General features: G+C 40.2%; 1 protein-coding gene across 1 annotated transcript in view; it reads right to left on the bottom strand.

Annotated features, from left to right (window-relative positions):
* SESN1 (sestrin 1) overlaps nucleotides 1–15,510 on the bottom strand; it is a 76,752-nt gene extending 61,242 nt beyond the window's left edge. Inside the window, exon 1 of the mRNA XM_069011004.1 lies at nucleotides 14,846–15,510. Coding sequence (XP_068867105.1) covers nucleotides 14,846–15,109 — 264 coding nt within the window. The 5' untranslated portion in view covers nucleotides 15,110–15,510. The remainder of the gene's footprint in view (nucleotides 1–14,845) is intronic.
* Nucleotides 15,511–15,601: the final 91 nt, after the last annotated feature.

The following is a 15,601-nucleotide window of genomic DNA, read 5'->3' as shown; positions in this document are numbered from 1 at the left end:
CTATACAGACATGTACTTCATCCTAGTTTTCTAAAGTCAACATATTTACAGGTGTTCTAAAAAGAAACAGAATACAGAATGTTATGATTGGGAAAAGTATTTTAGAATATTTCAGTCTTCACCAAAATTTTTGCTCAACTCACCTCATTACTCTAACTGGATTACCACTATTCAAGTTAAATCCTTCACCCACCTCACAGGGCCTTCAAAGCTTCCTCACTACTTTGGCTTTAATATAAAACACTTTTGGACTGAGGTAAAGAAATGTCACCGCATCTGGACAAAATGTGAATTTTTCCTAATGTGATGAAGTTTTAAGACCTCAGGTACTTATTTCTTAATGTGACATCTTGTCAATAAAAAAGACCTTTAGGACCAAGTTAAGTTTTGAGATGAGGCAGAGCAAGTTTAAAATTCCAGTTAAGTACAGATCCCACTCATGCTTGAATGAGATACTCATACACCCAAGGCAAATGCCCTAAGTTTTTTACTACCTTAAATGAAAACATTAAATTTCTACTGCTTGAGAAGATCTACTTTGTCTGTTCAACTGCCTTCTCAAGTCGCTTACCTGAGAGAGGCAAACCAGAGACTGCAATATGAGACCTTCATGCTCATAGTTTTTGGCTATTTTTAGTGTATTTTTCTTCCTATCCTTCATGGGACTTTCACTCATTACTGAGGAAGCCTTTCCCTGCAAGCACTTTGTCAAAAGCAGCACATTTTCACAAAAAGTTTTTTTTTGAGACACCATTCAACTTTGTAACAACCAAATAAACACTGCTATTCCAGCAAATTTTAAATTTCACTCTCAAAAAAAACCAGCAGAGGACTAGTTCCAATATTGTGGTGGGTTGATGCTGGCTGTATGCCAGGTCCTCACCAAAGCTGCTCTATCCCTCCCTTCCTCAGCTACACAGGGAGACAGAATGTAACAAAAAAAGCTCATGGGTCAAGGTAAGGACAGGGAGAGATCACTCACTCACCAGTTACCATCACAGGCAAAACATACTCGATTTGGGGAAATTAATTTAAATTATTAACAAATCAGAGTAAGGTAATGAGAAATAAACCCAAATTTTCAAAGATCTTATACTCTCAACCCCACCTTCTTCCTTGGCTTAACTTCCCTCACAATTTTCTCTACTTCTTCTTCCCTAGCAATGCAGAAGAACAGGGAATGGGGTTGTGGTCAGATACATTGTCTCTGCGGTTCCTTCCTCCCCTGCTCCAGGGGTCCCTCCCACGGGAGGCAGTTCTCCAGGAACTTCTCCAAAGTGCATCCTTCTCCTCGGGGCTGCAGTTCTTCATGAACTGCTCCAGCTTGGGTCCCTTCCAGTGTGGTGCAGCCATTCAGGAACAGACTGCTCCAGCATGGATCCCCCTCAGGGTCACAAATCCTGCCAGCAAACCCTCTACAGCTCCTCTCTCCACAGGGCCACAGGTCCTGCCAGGAGCCTGCTACAGCACAGGCTCCCAGACTTCCTCAGGCATCCATCTGCCCTGGGGTGGGATCCTCCACAGGCTGTAGGCGGAGATCTGCTCCACCACATAGCTCTACTGGGACATCCCACCTCACCATGGTCTGGACCACGGGCTGCAACAGGATCTTGGCTCCAGTGCCTGAAACACCACTTCCCCTCCCTCCTTCAGTGCCCTTGTCTGCAGAGATGTTTCTACCACATAGTCTCACTCCTCTCTTCTCACATTGCAGTTGCTGTTGCCCAGGTTTTTTTCCCCTTTCTTAAAAGACATTATCCCAGAGGTACTACCACTGTCACTGATGGGCTCGGGCTCAGCCTCAGCCAGTGATAGGCCCATCTTGGAGCCAATGGGACACAGGGGAAGTTTTCAGCAGCTTTTCACAGAAGTCATCCCTGTAGCTGCTCTGCAATCAAAACCTTGCCATGCAAATCCAATACAAATACAGAGGCAAGGGGGTAAAAATATAAAATTCATTCTTTATTAAATAATCTGCCCCACTCATTTCCTGGACTTCATTTCCACTACAAGAGAGTGTAGACAGATCCTTCTACAGATTTAGAATTTGCATCAATAATGAGAGCATTCCCTTTAGGATGCTCTCCTGCAGATGATGCTGGATTTCCAAATCAGACCATACTCTGTGAAGAGTCATTATCCCATCTAATTAAGTGAAGGAAAGCAACTGCCTCAAGGACATAATAGCAGTTTCTCTTCTATATTTGCTTATAATAATCAGATTGTTGCAACAGAATATTATACAGCATGCTGCTTCAATTCTTTATCATTCTATAATCTTCAGAATTGTTAAGAACGCAACTTCTTAGAAGAAGCTTCCCCTTGCCATTTCAAAGTCTCAGGGTTCAAGACTTCTCAAAGAGAGCTCAATATTCAGAAGCACAAACTATGTAAGACGTACGGCTCATTTTGAAAAGAAAGGAGTTTACAGACTATTATCCATGTGAATACTGTCTTAGTCTGTTGGAGATGGAGGGCTTGATTTCAATAAGCATCAGAATCTAGTGTTGCACCAGATAAAGGAATCAAATCTCAAATAAAGCTATTAAATTATATTATCCCCAACTTCTGTTACGTACAGAAGGAGAAGATATTTCACATGATACTATCCCTAGGAAAATAACTTAATTCTATTTCAAAATTAATTATGCTTGGCTTAAAAATTTAGAGTTAGTTCTTTGTTAGATTGCCTGTCTCTTATATTGTATATACATAATAAAAACTTACATCACATGCTCTTTCCAATTTGATTTGCACATTTCTTGGCAGTTTTAGACAACAAAGGAACTCAAATGCTTTTTACAAGTCCTGCCTAGTTGGATTGTCCACTCTTATTTTTCAACAAATATTCAAATAGTACTGAAGCAGGATACTCTGCCCTGTAATGTGGTCAAGCAACTTGGACAATGTCCTATTTGCAAAACTATCAGTGGTGGGCCAAGCTCAAGCCATGTGCTGGTTTTGCTGTTGAACTAGGCTAAAACCAGTCTGGCTAACTAACCCCAAATCAGCATCCTGATAGTGAGGCAAAGATTTGGCAGACAAGCTGCTAAGCTGACCTGGCAGACATACAACTGGCAGTCAATCACTTTATACTATGAAAGTCCAGTCCATTTTCACATGGTTAGGTTCCTCTAACATATTCCTTCTTGATACTCCTCAAGGTTACGAGATCTGCCCATGAGCATTGGTATGGTGAGTTACATCCATGTCTACTTAATTATTCCTTCTTGCTAGGCTTTGCAGTAGCACACTATACTATCCTATGCATACATTGCTAGTAGTTTCAGCTTTAATACTGCCAAGTAAAGAATTCTGGGGCTAAGATTGGATCCAGCCACACCTGGACCCCTCTCTGAGAAGGAGTTTAGAAAGCAAGGGGTTCCTTTCTGCTCCTTGTGGCTCAGCAGCAGGGCTTGTCACTCTACCCACAACAAGTACATAGAGCAAATATTTTAAAAATTAGTATTCATTTTTCTGCTGAAGTTTTGAAAACACATGATGATAGACTTGTATGTTTGTTTCTGTTATGGAATCAAGAAGGTGTCTCCTTACAGCTGTCTAAAACAGCTACATATGAAAAGAAAATTCTCACACCAGATCATCACACAGGCCAGAACCAGACAGGTTATATTAGCAAAGGATAACCTGGGATAAGTTTGCAGTAAAGCCATAGAATTTCATCAAAACTTAGAGCTTTAGCCCTCCCACACTGGCATCCCTGGCATAAACTCTTGAGATTATATCTTAGAAGACATTTTATTCCTCAAAAGACATGTTTATTCCTGAAGTCATCTTTAAACAGGGAATTTGTGAATGTGTATCTGGAGAAATTCTCAGTTCCCCAACACAATCAAGAAAAGGTTTAGAAGATAGTATTAAAATCTGATTTTATTCTTTGTAAAGTGCTTTAGGTTTTTTAACCTCAGGACATCTTCCCAAGTATTTTTTAGCAACTATTTTTTTCAGGGAACAGACAGCAAATCTAGTTTCCGTGTGAGATTTTCAGCAGAACTTTGCAATCATCTTAGCATGTTTTTATGCAGATGCATGAAGATCTATTGCAACTGGAAATTACTTTTGAGCCATGTGGCTACCCTACCCCAGAGATCTAATATAAAAGAACTGTACCTCTCCCCAAAACACACGGATGTGTGACACACTGCACCGCAGACCTTGGGCTCCAAGAGGAGGATCATAGGTGGAAGCCACATATATGGGAAGCATACCACAGCTCACCACTACAAAATTGATTTTTGCACTGGAAGCACCATAAAGAAGCCATATTTTCCACCACCCCTAGGAGTAATGATCTGCACACCAAATTCCGAGTGTATAAAACCAGCACTTTTCCCAAGTCTTTTATCATTATACAAAAACATACAGAAAACTCTAAAAAGTAGAAAGAACACAAAACAGTCTATGCTTCAATCTCAGATATTCACTTAATGCATAAGCTACAAAGAGTTAACTACTACCTTTAGAATCTAAAATTGAGATATTTTACATTGTGCAATACAAATGGTATCTTCTGCATTAAAAAATACTTTCATTCCTAGTGAAACCTTACTCAAAACCTTGAATCCTTTAACAGAAAGGCCTGACACCAAATAATGAAGGAAAGAGAAGCAACATTTGACATTCCCAGTTTACACACACTCTTCTGACAGATTACAGACAGTATCAGCCAAGCAGAGCTGCCATGTTCTGAATAGTTAGAAAAGCAGAACACTACAAGCCAAGATACCAATATGTCTTCTAAAACCCAGACAAAAACATTTCCATTTGGCTTATTTTCCTGCCTCGTGGAACAGAACAATAGTAATAAAAATGCCAGAATTAAACTTCTCTTACAGAACACTATTTATATATCAATTTCTTTCTGAGTAAATATAAGCAACCATTACAAACATAACTCTTAAAAAAAAAAAAAAAAGTAATCTAGGTGAAGTTACAAGGTTTCCAAAACCTTTTCTGTAACACAAGTAGGAAGGACAGAATGGACACAAAGGAAGTTACAGCAAATATCAAAAGCAATCTTATCCTGGTAAGGACTTATCTTCATAACATGATGAGCTCCAGAAAACATTTTGTGCACAGCAGTTGCCAAATATTTAGTACTGTTAAAGGGACCCAAGTTTGCACTCAGAACTGACTCGAGATTCACAGAAATAGAAAGTTTTTCTTAAACTTTTTCCTTTCCTCAGTCTTTCTTCTACGTGGATATCAGTGTGAAACTAGTTTAGAACTAATATTTAAATACATGGAAAATCCAAACAAGCGGTTTAATCTGAGTGGAATGTACTGTTGGCAAACAGGCTGCATTTAAAGCTTAAAGTTTTGTTGCACCAAAACACCAGCAACAAGCTGCAATGGAAAAAAATCTTTCAGAAAAGAGGTTCTCCTCCTCCCAAAAACAAACACCATCCCCCCTTCCAAAAAAAAAAAAAAAAAAAAAGGCACACAGGAAAGGCTTTAGAGCTTTAAATAAGTTTGCATTTTCAAGTTTGTTCCTCCTTTGAATAAATGTCATATTCTTCCATGTTTACTCACTAGGAGTTAAGGAATCCCTGACAAAAAGATTTGTCTCAGAAGAAAACTGTTTAAAAACAATTCAATAGCAAGCAGGAATATCCCAGGGAGGGAAATTTGGTGAAGAGGTGGTTACACCTTGAGTCTCAAAGCGAAGGCCCACAAAGCCAGTCAGCTATTTAGGCAGACAAAGGATTTGCCAGGAACCTGCAACCAAGAAAACTTTATTACTGACTCCAGAAGGCATAGAGTAGTGAAAAAAAGTTACAATTTCTAACTAATTTACAGGGGAAAAAACCCCACATGCTTTCAGAAGCAGTTTTCAGTGCTTTTCTATAGCACAGGGCCTGAATTGAAAGTAAGTTCTTGCAGTTGCACAGAAGGGACACATTATCAGATTACATAAGTAGCATCACCTCTATTTTTAAAATACCAGCCCAGTGTATTTTGGGGTAATATTCTTGCACTAGAACACAACACTGGGTGATACTTTCAACTCAAAATTACATGAAAGAATAAGCTTGGTTTCTACATAAAGCTGAAGTAAGGAAAATGGTTAATTGTTTACTGGGTTTAAATAGAACTCAACCAGTTCACCTTCCCAAACCAACTTTTGGCAGTAATCTAACCTAAGCTTTCCAGAAAAAAAAAAAAAAGACAAAGGGAGAAAAAAAAGTCTAAGTCACTGAAAACATCAGGAAAGCAGTAAACAAGAAAAAATGCCACCACTTAGCTTTTTGTATTTAATTAATTAATGTAGCTTCAAGTGAAGATTTCCATGTTTCACTTGATTTCTGGAGAGAGACCTAAGTTTTCCCACCCTCCAATCCCTCTTAAACTGTAAACAATTTACTGGAATAGAAAACCATACTGACAGCAAACCATATTTTTGGAAATTTAAACACTCAGTATCCACAGGAAAATATAATCAAGCTTTCAAAACTATTTTTTCTGGCCCACAATGGTATATTCAGTACTTTTCCACTATGTTTATTTCAAAAGGAGAAACCCTGACCTGAAGAAAAAGTCAAGAGTAAGATGACAAAACAGCAAGTATTTCTTCAGTGCTCGCTTTGCACTTGTCACAGTAAGACAATGTCATTTTCTTTAAAGTCATATACTTAGGTTAGGGTAACAGAAGATACATTATTTTACATAACCTAGATGTCCATACTTTTTCTTTTTTTTACTTAATATTGTATGCTAATTTACAAAATATTCCAAAATCTTAACTTTTCCCTTTGCTTGAACATCTCCTCAAGATACATAAAATTTCCCCATTTGTGAACAAAAAGCATCCAAACGTATGCCAAGAGCCCAAAATGAAGACAGTTATTTACATAATAAAAAGGACAAACAAAATATATGATTAAAAAAACCCCAAAAAAAGATAAATAAATTGGCTTTTTGGAAACTTAGAGAGAACTTCAAGAAAAATCAACACAGAGAGGGGAAGGATCACTGCTACCCATACACTATTAGTGTCAGAGCAAGAAAAACTATTTCAGATAGTGCCCTAAGTTGACACTAGAAAATGAGTGTAGACTGGAAAGGATCGTATCCAGTTATGAGTTGAAATGAACAGCCAACTTCTAAAATTACCTCTAGAAAGAGAAGCAGAAATCAAAAGAAAGTTTAAAAAAGTCTAAAAAAGAGCTCGTGTGACTTAGCAACTGCTAGATCAGGAGAACAGATGCTGTTATTTACAAAATGCATTCAAGCTGAAGCATTTCTGGTTTCTGCAGATCTCTTGGTATTAGCTCCTATTAAAAAAAAAAAGACAGGAAGCAAACCTTTTTTAACTAAGCCACCAGTGTACATCCTATAATTGCTTACCTCATTACTAAACAGTAAGAGATAAGGAAACATTTGTGTTTGATTTTTTCAGTTTTAAAGCACTTCAATGCAGACAAAAAATAAATATCAACCAAGATATTATCAAATGTGTGCTTCATGCTTCACTTCTTTCGAAAATAAAAATTCTAGTTATGATGTCCTGAAAATCAATTCAGCAGAATCACATAAACTTATAAATTTACAGATCAAGTCATTTTGAACAATTATAAGAAAAAGTTGACTAAGCAAAGCTCATTTCCATACAAGAAGAATGGCATATTGTTAGCATGGAAAATTATGGAGAGGCTCCAAACACAGAAACGGCATTAGAAGTACCCCAGATACCCTATTTTGCATCACTTTGAGAACCTCCACTGTTTTCAAGCAACTCCTTATTTCAACCAAAGACATTCCCAAGGTCAGGCAATTCTGCAGCTGACAAGCTCAACAAGAGAAAATTTCCCTTCGTCTCTCTCAACAGACTGAAGCCTTAAGAAAGGAGGCAAGTAGGCTGAATGAGGGAAGAGGCAGATAAGGGCATCTAAATTTTATTGACAATTTAAGTTTTTAAAAAATATGTTCACGCCGCTGCTCAGAATATTCCCTGACATGTCAAGATTAATTCTTCACCCTTAACATCTCCAGCCAGCCTTGCCCCACACACATGGTACAGACCCATCATCAGAATATGTTTACAATAAATACTGCAGAGGCAGCAGAAGCTGTAAATAAGACAAATCATTTAAAAACATCATGTCATTAGTTCAGTATTCTCTCTCAATATTGAGAAACGCAAGAGTATAGAACACCACCAAAAAAGCTCCTAACAGATAGATGTTTTCTAAACTAGTGATCTGGTAAAGCAACACGTAGATTTTGATGGGAGGAACCTACAATGAATAATTAAATCCATTCCATCCAGTGGCAGGAAGAGACAGAACTTACTTTTGCTATGAAGTGAACTCACAGAAAAGGATGTTTTAATTCACTTTATACAAGAGTGCTATGAGAAACAGGACTGATTTGGGTATTGGCATTGTGCAGAGACTGATCAGCTTCCAGATGGATCAGATCCACCACCACCAGTGAGGATACCATACTTAAATTCTTAAGCTTGAACAGACTTTAAATTTCAACTGAGACACCTTTCCATGGTGGCTGACCAACAGTAAGCATTGCAGGGGAACATCCCTATCATGCAGCAGGACACAGTCAAATTAACCTGGACAAAAGAAATCCCACAACCTAACAGATCTATCTGCCTAGCTACAGATCTCAAAGTTCACTAAAGAAAATTACTTGTGTTGTACAGGAAGGCTAAAAAAGACTTTAGACAAGTTATAAAGTCATTTACTGAAGATTACACCAAAGAAGATTATAAAGATTTGCAAAGTTAGCTAGTCTTCCATAGGATAAACCATTTGGGAGCAATGAGCGTAATTTTCACCCTTATCACTCTTAAGAAGCATGCACCACAGAGCTCAGGCATGGAGCACTCATAAAGCAAACAGTGAATTCTGATGTGAGTTCACATTGCTAGAACAAATACAGCAATGAAACAGAAAAGTAACTCTTCCTGTTTTATCCTTTATGGATGCACACACGGGAATTATCACCTCCTCTCCCGGCAGGGGCTTTATCTGTCCTACCACAGTGGCAAAGGAAGAGGACACAATGTCTGCTGTGGCTGTGAGTAGAAGTCTTCCCATCCCTTCTGGATGCTCATTTAATTTAAACCATACAAGTGTTTTGCCAGGATTTGGAAAGGAAGGATATTCCATTCCATGTCCTCTACTAAGCAAGGCTAGATCCCAATCAGTGCCTCAAGGTTTTAAGACAAGAAGATATGTTTGGCTGCTGACAAATATGTTATGTGCCATAACAGCCCTTGGCAAAGTATGGAATTATGATACATTTCTCCACTAAAGCAGAAGGCCTGAGAAAAGAAGGGGTAATCATAATTGCCCCCTCAAGTCCTCAAACCACCTGATGGTTTTACATATGAGACAGGTTTCAGACCACAAGTTTGAGCACTATTTGTCTGGTAAATACAGTCTTGAAGATCAAAGGCAAAGGACTTATATGGTGCTTGAAGTCCCTCCAAGCACTTACCAATACAAAACACAGAAAAAGAGGCTGGAAAGAAAAAATCATCCAGTTAGCAATGTCTGCCTTCCCCAGGGAGAGATCAAATAAGCACCTTGCTCCTGCCTGATGTTTGAGATCTAGTGATGAAGATGACTGGATAGTCTATCCTAATATTGAAATTTTCCCCAAATGTCCATCCCAAGTCTTTCTGTAATTTAGATCCATTGTTCATTCTAGCTCATGTTTTATTTGTTTTTGCAGCAGTCTTTTCATCCCCACTTCTTTGGGAACATATTATCTTAAGCCTTGTTTTAGCCAACCATACCACCACTAAGTACTTCAAACTTTCTTAACAAAAAAGCCCAAAGGACTAGAAGATATGATACAAGCTCACATTAAACATTAACATAACTTTAAATTACATGGCTGCTCTCCAGTATTCTTACTCTGCCTCCCATCTTGTAATCTGCAATTCAACAAAGCATAGAAATTTGTTAATCAAGACTTTGCCGGACAGGACCTTGTAGAGCCCGTACCAAGCACTTGTTACCTGACTGTGCTTGCACTCTGGGGATGGTTTTCCAGCTAATTTTACTCACTAAAGTGTAGTTTATAGATCACAATTCCCTAGCTTGTTAATGAGACACTCATGTGAACATTGAAGACTCCAGTACATCAATCTATTAACATTATAAATCTCTCTGCACCACAAGGCCTGTTACTTCAACACAGAAGTAGTAGCAATGCTGGATTTGAAAGAATTTATCCTGGATAAGTCTGCTTTGACTGTTGCTCAACTTCTTTTCGTAGGCACTAAAAATGTGTTCCAACACTAGTCCAGTATTTTTTCTTTGAGCTACAGTTAAAATCCATCAGCTTCCTCTTCATTCCATCCCCTTTAGCCCACACTGAAGAGGTATGTACCAATTAATCTAAGTCTGCTACTTCCCTCCACTATCTCAAAATTGCAATCCACTATATGAGATTGCTTCAGCTAATTGGTTTTTTTAAGCACCTTGGAATTAATTTCATCAGGCCCTACCAGATTGAAAATCTGGTGCTTATCCAAGCAACCTACAGATTTCCCCCCCACCCTCCTGCCTAGGAAGGTACTATTTATGCTTTTATCATGGCTACTAACTACACAGGATGGATTAACCATTTCAGAAAACATTTCAATCACCTCAGCATTATCTGTTAATCCATTAATCTGTGGATCTTTTATTTCTTGCTTTCTTCCAATATTCATTTTAGCTACACCTCCTTATGTTTTTGCCCATCCTAGCTTTACTCATATATCTTTCTGCACTTTACATTGTCAGCAACAGACTCTTTCCAATTTTCTGTATCTTTCTTTTGTTTACATCAATGAAAAGATCAACAAAGAGCGGAGTTCTTTTTTCATTACTAATTTTCCCCTTCAATGCAAGTGTTTGGTATCATTAGATTACTTCTCAGAGAGGTTGAAATTGTTTCTTTCTTCCTTATATTTGCCCCCAGTCAAGCTCTGCATGCCAAATTCTATGCTTTTTAACATTTATGGGTTTTATTCTGCTGCTGTTATCTTTTATCCTATGTAGACTAGCATCTTGTTGCACCTGTAGAACCTGCCCTCCATCTATGTATTCTCATCATTAATATAAAAAATTATTTTTATGAATCTACATACCCATGGAGAGCTGTTTGTTTGACTGAGTTTTCTCCATTGGATGGTTACAAGAGATTTTAATTATCCAATCTCATCCTTTCAGTGATTCTTCTCCAGCTACAGACAGACACCTTGTACTTACATTCCAGTCATATACATCTAATTGATCCAGCTGAGGCTGGCAGAAGACTTTTAATGAGCATGTGTTTAGACATTCCACTGCTGTTCTTTCCCAATATATTTGTGTTGGTGCGCAGACACCCAGCACGCTGGGAGGAATGACACTCTATTCTGCAAGGTCACAGGCACTATGCTATAAATACATGCAAAATACCCTATGAACAAGAATTTATCAAAAACCTATGATAAATATTTGCAGTTTTACCTCAAAAACTATTCATCTAACGTTTTCAAAGTCAAACATTGAAACTGCTTTCACTTGGTTAAAGCATTGCAATTGAAATATCTTTAAAATACTTTTTAAATTATCTGTTGAGGTCAAAGTGGCTTTAGGAACTTGCTTTTACTAATAAAAGCAAAAACGTTTCAATTAGAAAAAAAGGGAGTAGTTTGCTGACACTGTCTTTGTAATAACTCTTACAAAAACAACTTGTATTCTAAATGGGAAAAATAGATATATTCTCTTAGGTGAAAAAGTATGTATTATTATATAAGAATATATATCCTACTATGAGAAACTCATTATCCTGAATATAAGTCAAATCAACAGGAATTTATGTTAAGCAATAATTAATTTTATAGATTCTGATACAAGCAATATTATTTATTAACAATGCCATTCGTTAATACCAAAGAAGAAAGCTGCACACTTAGCATTCCACCAATTATCAGAGGGATTTTTATCCAGGGAAGAAAACCCCCAAAACATAGCAAAGGCAGGCTTAGAGGGATGCCATACTGACACAGGCTGCTGCCAAACTTGCAGCTTACACCAGCCATATAATGCACTCTACCAACCTGCTCCAGACACAAAGCTACAAAAACACCAGGAGCACAGGTGCTCATGCCTAAATATTTGCTGAGTGCCCCAACAGGCAAGAGGGCACTAACTCAAAGAAAGAAATAGCAATCAGACCACATGGAAATTTCTAATCTTTTATTTCCTCACTGATTTATGCTTGAAGCAAGTCTGAAAGATTAATAAAGTACATTTTACAGTTCTCCACATTGAGGCAGCTGGGGTGGGGAGGGATAAAAAGAAATGTATCAGTCCAGGCTCAGACTTCTAGTCTGGATTGGACCATCCTAAGGGATAGAAAAAGAAGGGAGCCCCAGTTCACAGGAGAACTTTTAGGCTCCAAGTTGCCTCTCCTGCCCTGGGCTCTATATGTCATTTAATAACTTTAGACAGCATTATGGTACATATTGCTGTGGACCTCAGTATTGTTTCAGATCCCAAAACAGGGAGATAAAGTCATACAAGTGCTGATGCTGTTCTGAATGGGATTTCACATCTTTATGTCACTAAGCTATTTACCTTTGGAAGAACTGCTGAAAGCCACAAGTTGTATGGAGTGATAATATTTAATTTAATAGTTTGCTTTATCTGCCATCTTCACTGAAGAGACCTGAACAAAACTTTTCTTGGTCATGTAATCAACAGAAAACGATTTCATGCTTGACCGTAGTCCTCAGCATGCAAAACAGAATACTTGGATTGGATTATTTCTCCAACAAATGCAGAGCCAAAGATTACAATGAAAATTTTCATTTATGAGTACAGACACAAGAACTAAGATGTGCCACTATAAATTCATAAAATATAGAATATTTCTCCCCTAAATCTGTGCTCCTGAAAAGGAAAAGTTACAAAAGCAGCTTTTAAAGATTTTCTTAAAATAATGTTCTGTTGGATTTTATTTTTACTGCAGCTTGTGTGTATACAATGGGTTTCACAGCTATTAAACCTTTCACATCCATGTTTATTAATCAAGCCACCAATGACCAGGGTATTTGAACTTGAATTTGCTGTATGAAGACGGACATTTTCTGCCAGAACTTTTGGCCTAGTTAAAAAAAAAAAAAAAAAAGGCTAGTAACAAAGTTTCTAAACCAGACTAAGACTTGAACATGCCACTAACTTCAAACACATAAAAACACAAAAGGGAGTCATCAGGTCCTGTATTCTGACCTCCCCTCAAAATTTAGGTGAGAGACCACCATCTGTTTGGCCTTTGAATAGACTCTGATATCTTGAACCTGACAAAAAGAAGTCCTCCCTTAGCAGTCTGTTCCAGTGACTCATCATTGTCACTGGTAACAGACTCACTGCTCATGTGAACCTTTAACAGGGAAGAAGCCAGATTAAGTTTTCAACTTAATAGTCAAGTTTGGAGTGGTTCTTTGTTTCACTGGCTTCAGTTTTTACAGAAAAGTTGTCAAGCTTTTCACTTAGACCATGTGAAGCCATCGGCTCTGATAAAATCTTCTTTGAGAATAACACCCCACACAGCCCAAACTGTGTAAAATAAGTTATACTGTACTTATCACGCTGCAGACTACTGAGAAGTTAGACAAAATAAAGACACTCTTTCAGCTCCAATAACTCAAGCCCAGAATGTGTTTCTATATGTACGGTAGCATATAATGTTTTTTTATGTTATTCATAATTATGTATATAATGTATAAATTATTATGTCTGTAATACTTTCATATATTATTATTTTTTTTCCCTGGATTTCCCTATACTCAACCTGTAAAGTTCAGGGAGAAAAAGTACAATAGTGAGAATCAGGCAGCTATCTCCAAGCACAGCTCTATGTGTTCACTTGTGTTTAAAAGAAATACCCGAATTTCCTTTTCCTACTCCGCAGCAAGCAGTATTTTTAGCAGTGCTGATGGACCCGTTGATACAAGAATTCCAAAACCTGCGCAAAAACCTGAGGTGAGCAAGAGAATAGCAATGCAAGTAACTATAATTAGACTGTAAGAGTGGAAGAGTACAAAGTAACATTTATTTTTGTTAGCATTAGGTCAGTAAACGTAACCCTCTATTGGCTAGGCTGCCTATGAGCTAAGGAAAAAAAAATAGTTTGGATCCTATCGATTCCAATAAACAACACGAAGGGAACTTTGACAGGCTCTGGCTTAATAACATTTCAGCTCATATGGCTTTTAAAAGCTCCACAACTTCCCATTTATATTTTCAATTGGCAACCACTAATGTTAATACTCAAATCCTTCCTGCTTTTCTATTAAAACCAACCCGGTAACACCACAGCACTGGTCATACAGACTGAAACTAGAGCGTTAGTTGTCATTTTAGCGCTTCCTTGGGGATGCCCCAACTTTCCAGCCATTCAGTGCCAAATCCTCTCTGCTGGATTACACTGAAAGATTTCATGCTTTTTCACAGAATGGTTAGGGTTGGAAGGGACCTCTGGAGATCATCCAGTTTAACCTCACTGCCAAGGCAGGGTCACCTAGAGCAGGGGATACAAGAACGCACCCAGGTGTTTTTTGAGTGCCTCCAATGAGATATTCCCCCTCCCCCCCGCCCCCGCCGCCTTTTAATAACTCTTTTCTAAATGTTTCTTCGGGGAGAGAGCCGTAGGGGTGGAGAGCACTTAGCACGCACTAATTGCACAAATACATCTGACAGAGTGGATCAGACGCCCACTTCGTCGCACAGATGAAACCCGAAGGTGCCCTGCGTGGGACGGTGCCGGGAGAGCCCCCGGCCCGGTCCCGAAGCCAAAGGGGGTGTTCTGCCGCGCTCACCTGCACCCCGCTGAGGATCGCCTCGCTCTGCTCCCTCACGTCGGGGAAGGGGCACCTCTTGGACAGCATGAGCAGGCGGGCCAGCACCTCGCCCAGCCCGTCGCGGGCGGCGGGCACCGGCAGCCCTTCGGCGGCCGCCCCAGAGGCGATGCTCTCGGCGCGGCGGAGCACGGCTTGCCCGATGGTGTCCAGGGCGGCGGCGCGGGCGGCGGCGTCGCGGCTGCACAGCCCGTCCCAGCGCACCTCGCCCTCCCGCTCCTCCATGGGGCCGCCCGGCCGCAGCTCCCCCGCCTCCTTCTCCTCAGCAGCCCCGGCGCGGCCGCCCCATGGCGGGCTCCCGGCAGAAGCCAGCCCGCCCACACAGACGACGACGAGCGCGGCCGCGGCGAGCGCAGAGCCCGCTGCCCGCGCTGCATGGGGGGCAGCGCAGGCCGGTACCCCGGACAGCCGCCGCCCCTGCCCTCCCGCGCCGGGGCTGCCGAGCGAGCGGCGCCGCTGCGGCTTCGCCTTTCCCGGCGGCGAGAGGGGCGGCTACCACCCCGCGGCACCGGCGGCTCCTCCTCCCTGCCCCGGGCATGGAGGGAAGGGGCGGCCCCGACCCTGCCTCTCCCAGGGCGGCCCCTCAGCCGTCCCCGCCGGGACCGCCACCGACCCCCGGCAGTCCCCTCACTCAGGGTTGGGGGAAAATAGCCCCGCCCAGCACGGGGAGCCCGGATGACAGACACGCCGGTTAGCCAATCGCCTTTCGGCGCTCGC

The sequence above is a fragment of the Aphelocoma coerulescens genome, chromosome 3, assembly GCF_041296385.1.
Source record: "Aphelocoma coerulescens isolate FSJ_1873_10779 chromosome 3, UR_Acoe_1.0, whole genome shotgun sequence".
NCBI lineage: Eukaryota > Metazoa > Chordata > Aves > Passeriformes > Corvidae > Aphelocoma > Aphelocoma coerulescens.
The sequence above is the reverse complement of the archived record's forward strand: the minus strand, read 5'-3'. Positions and strand labels throughout refer to the sequence as shown.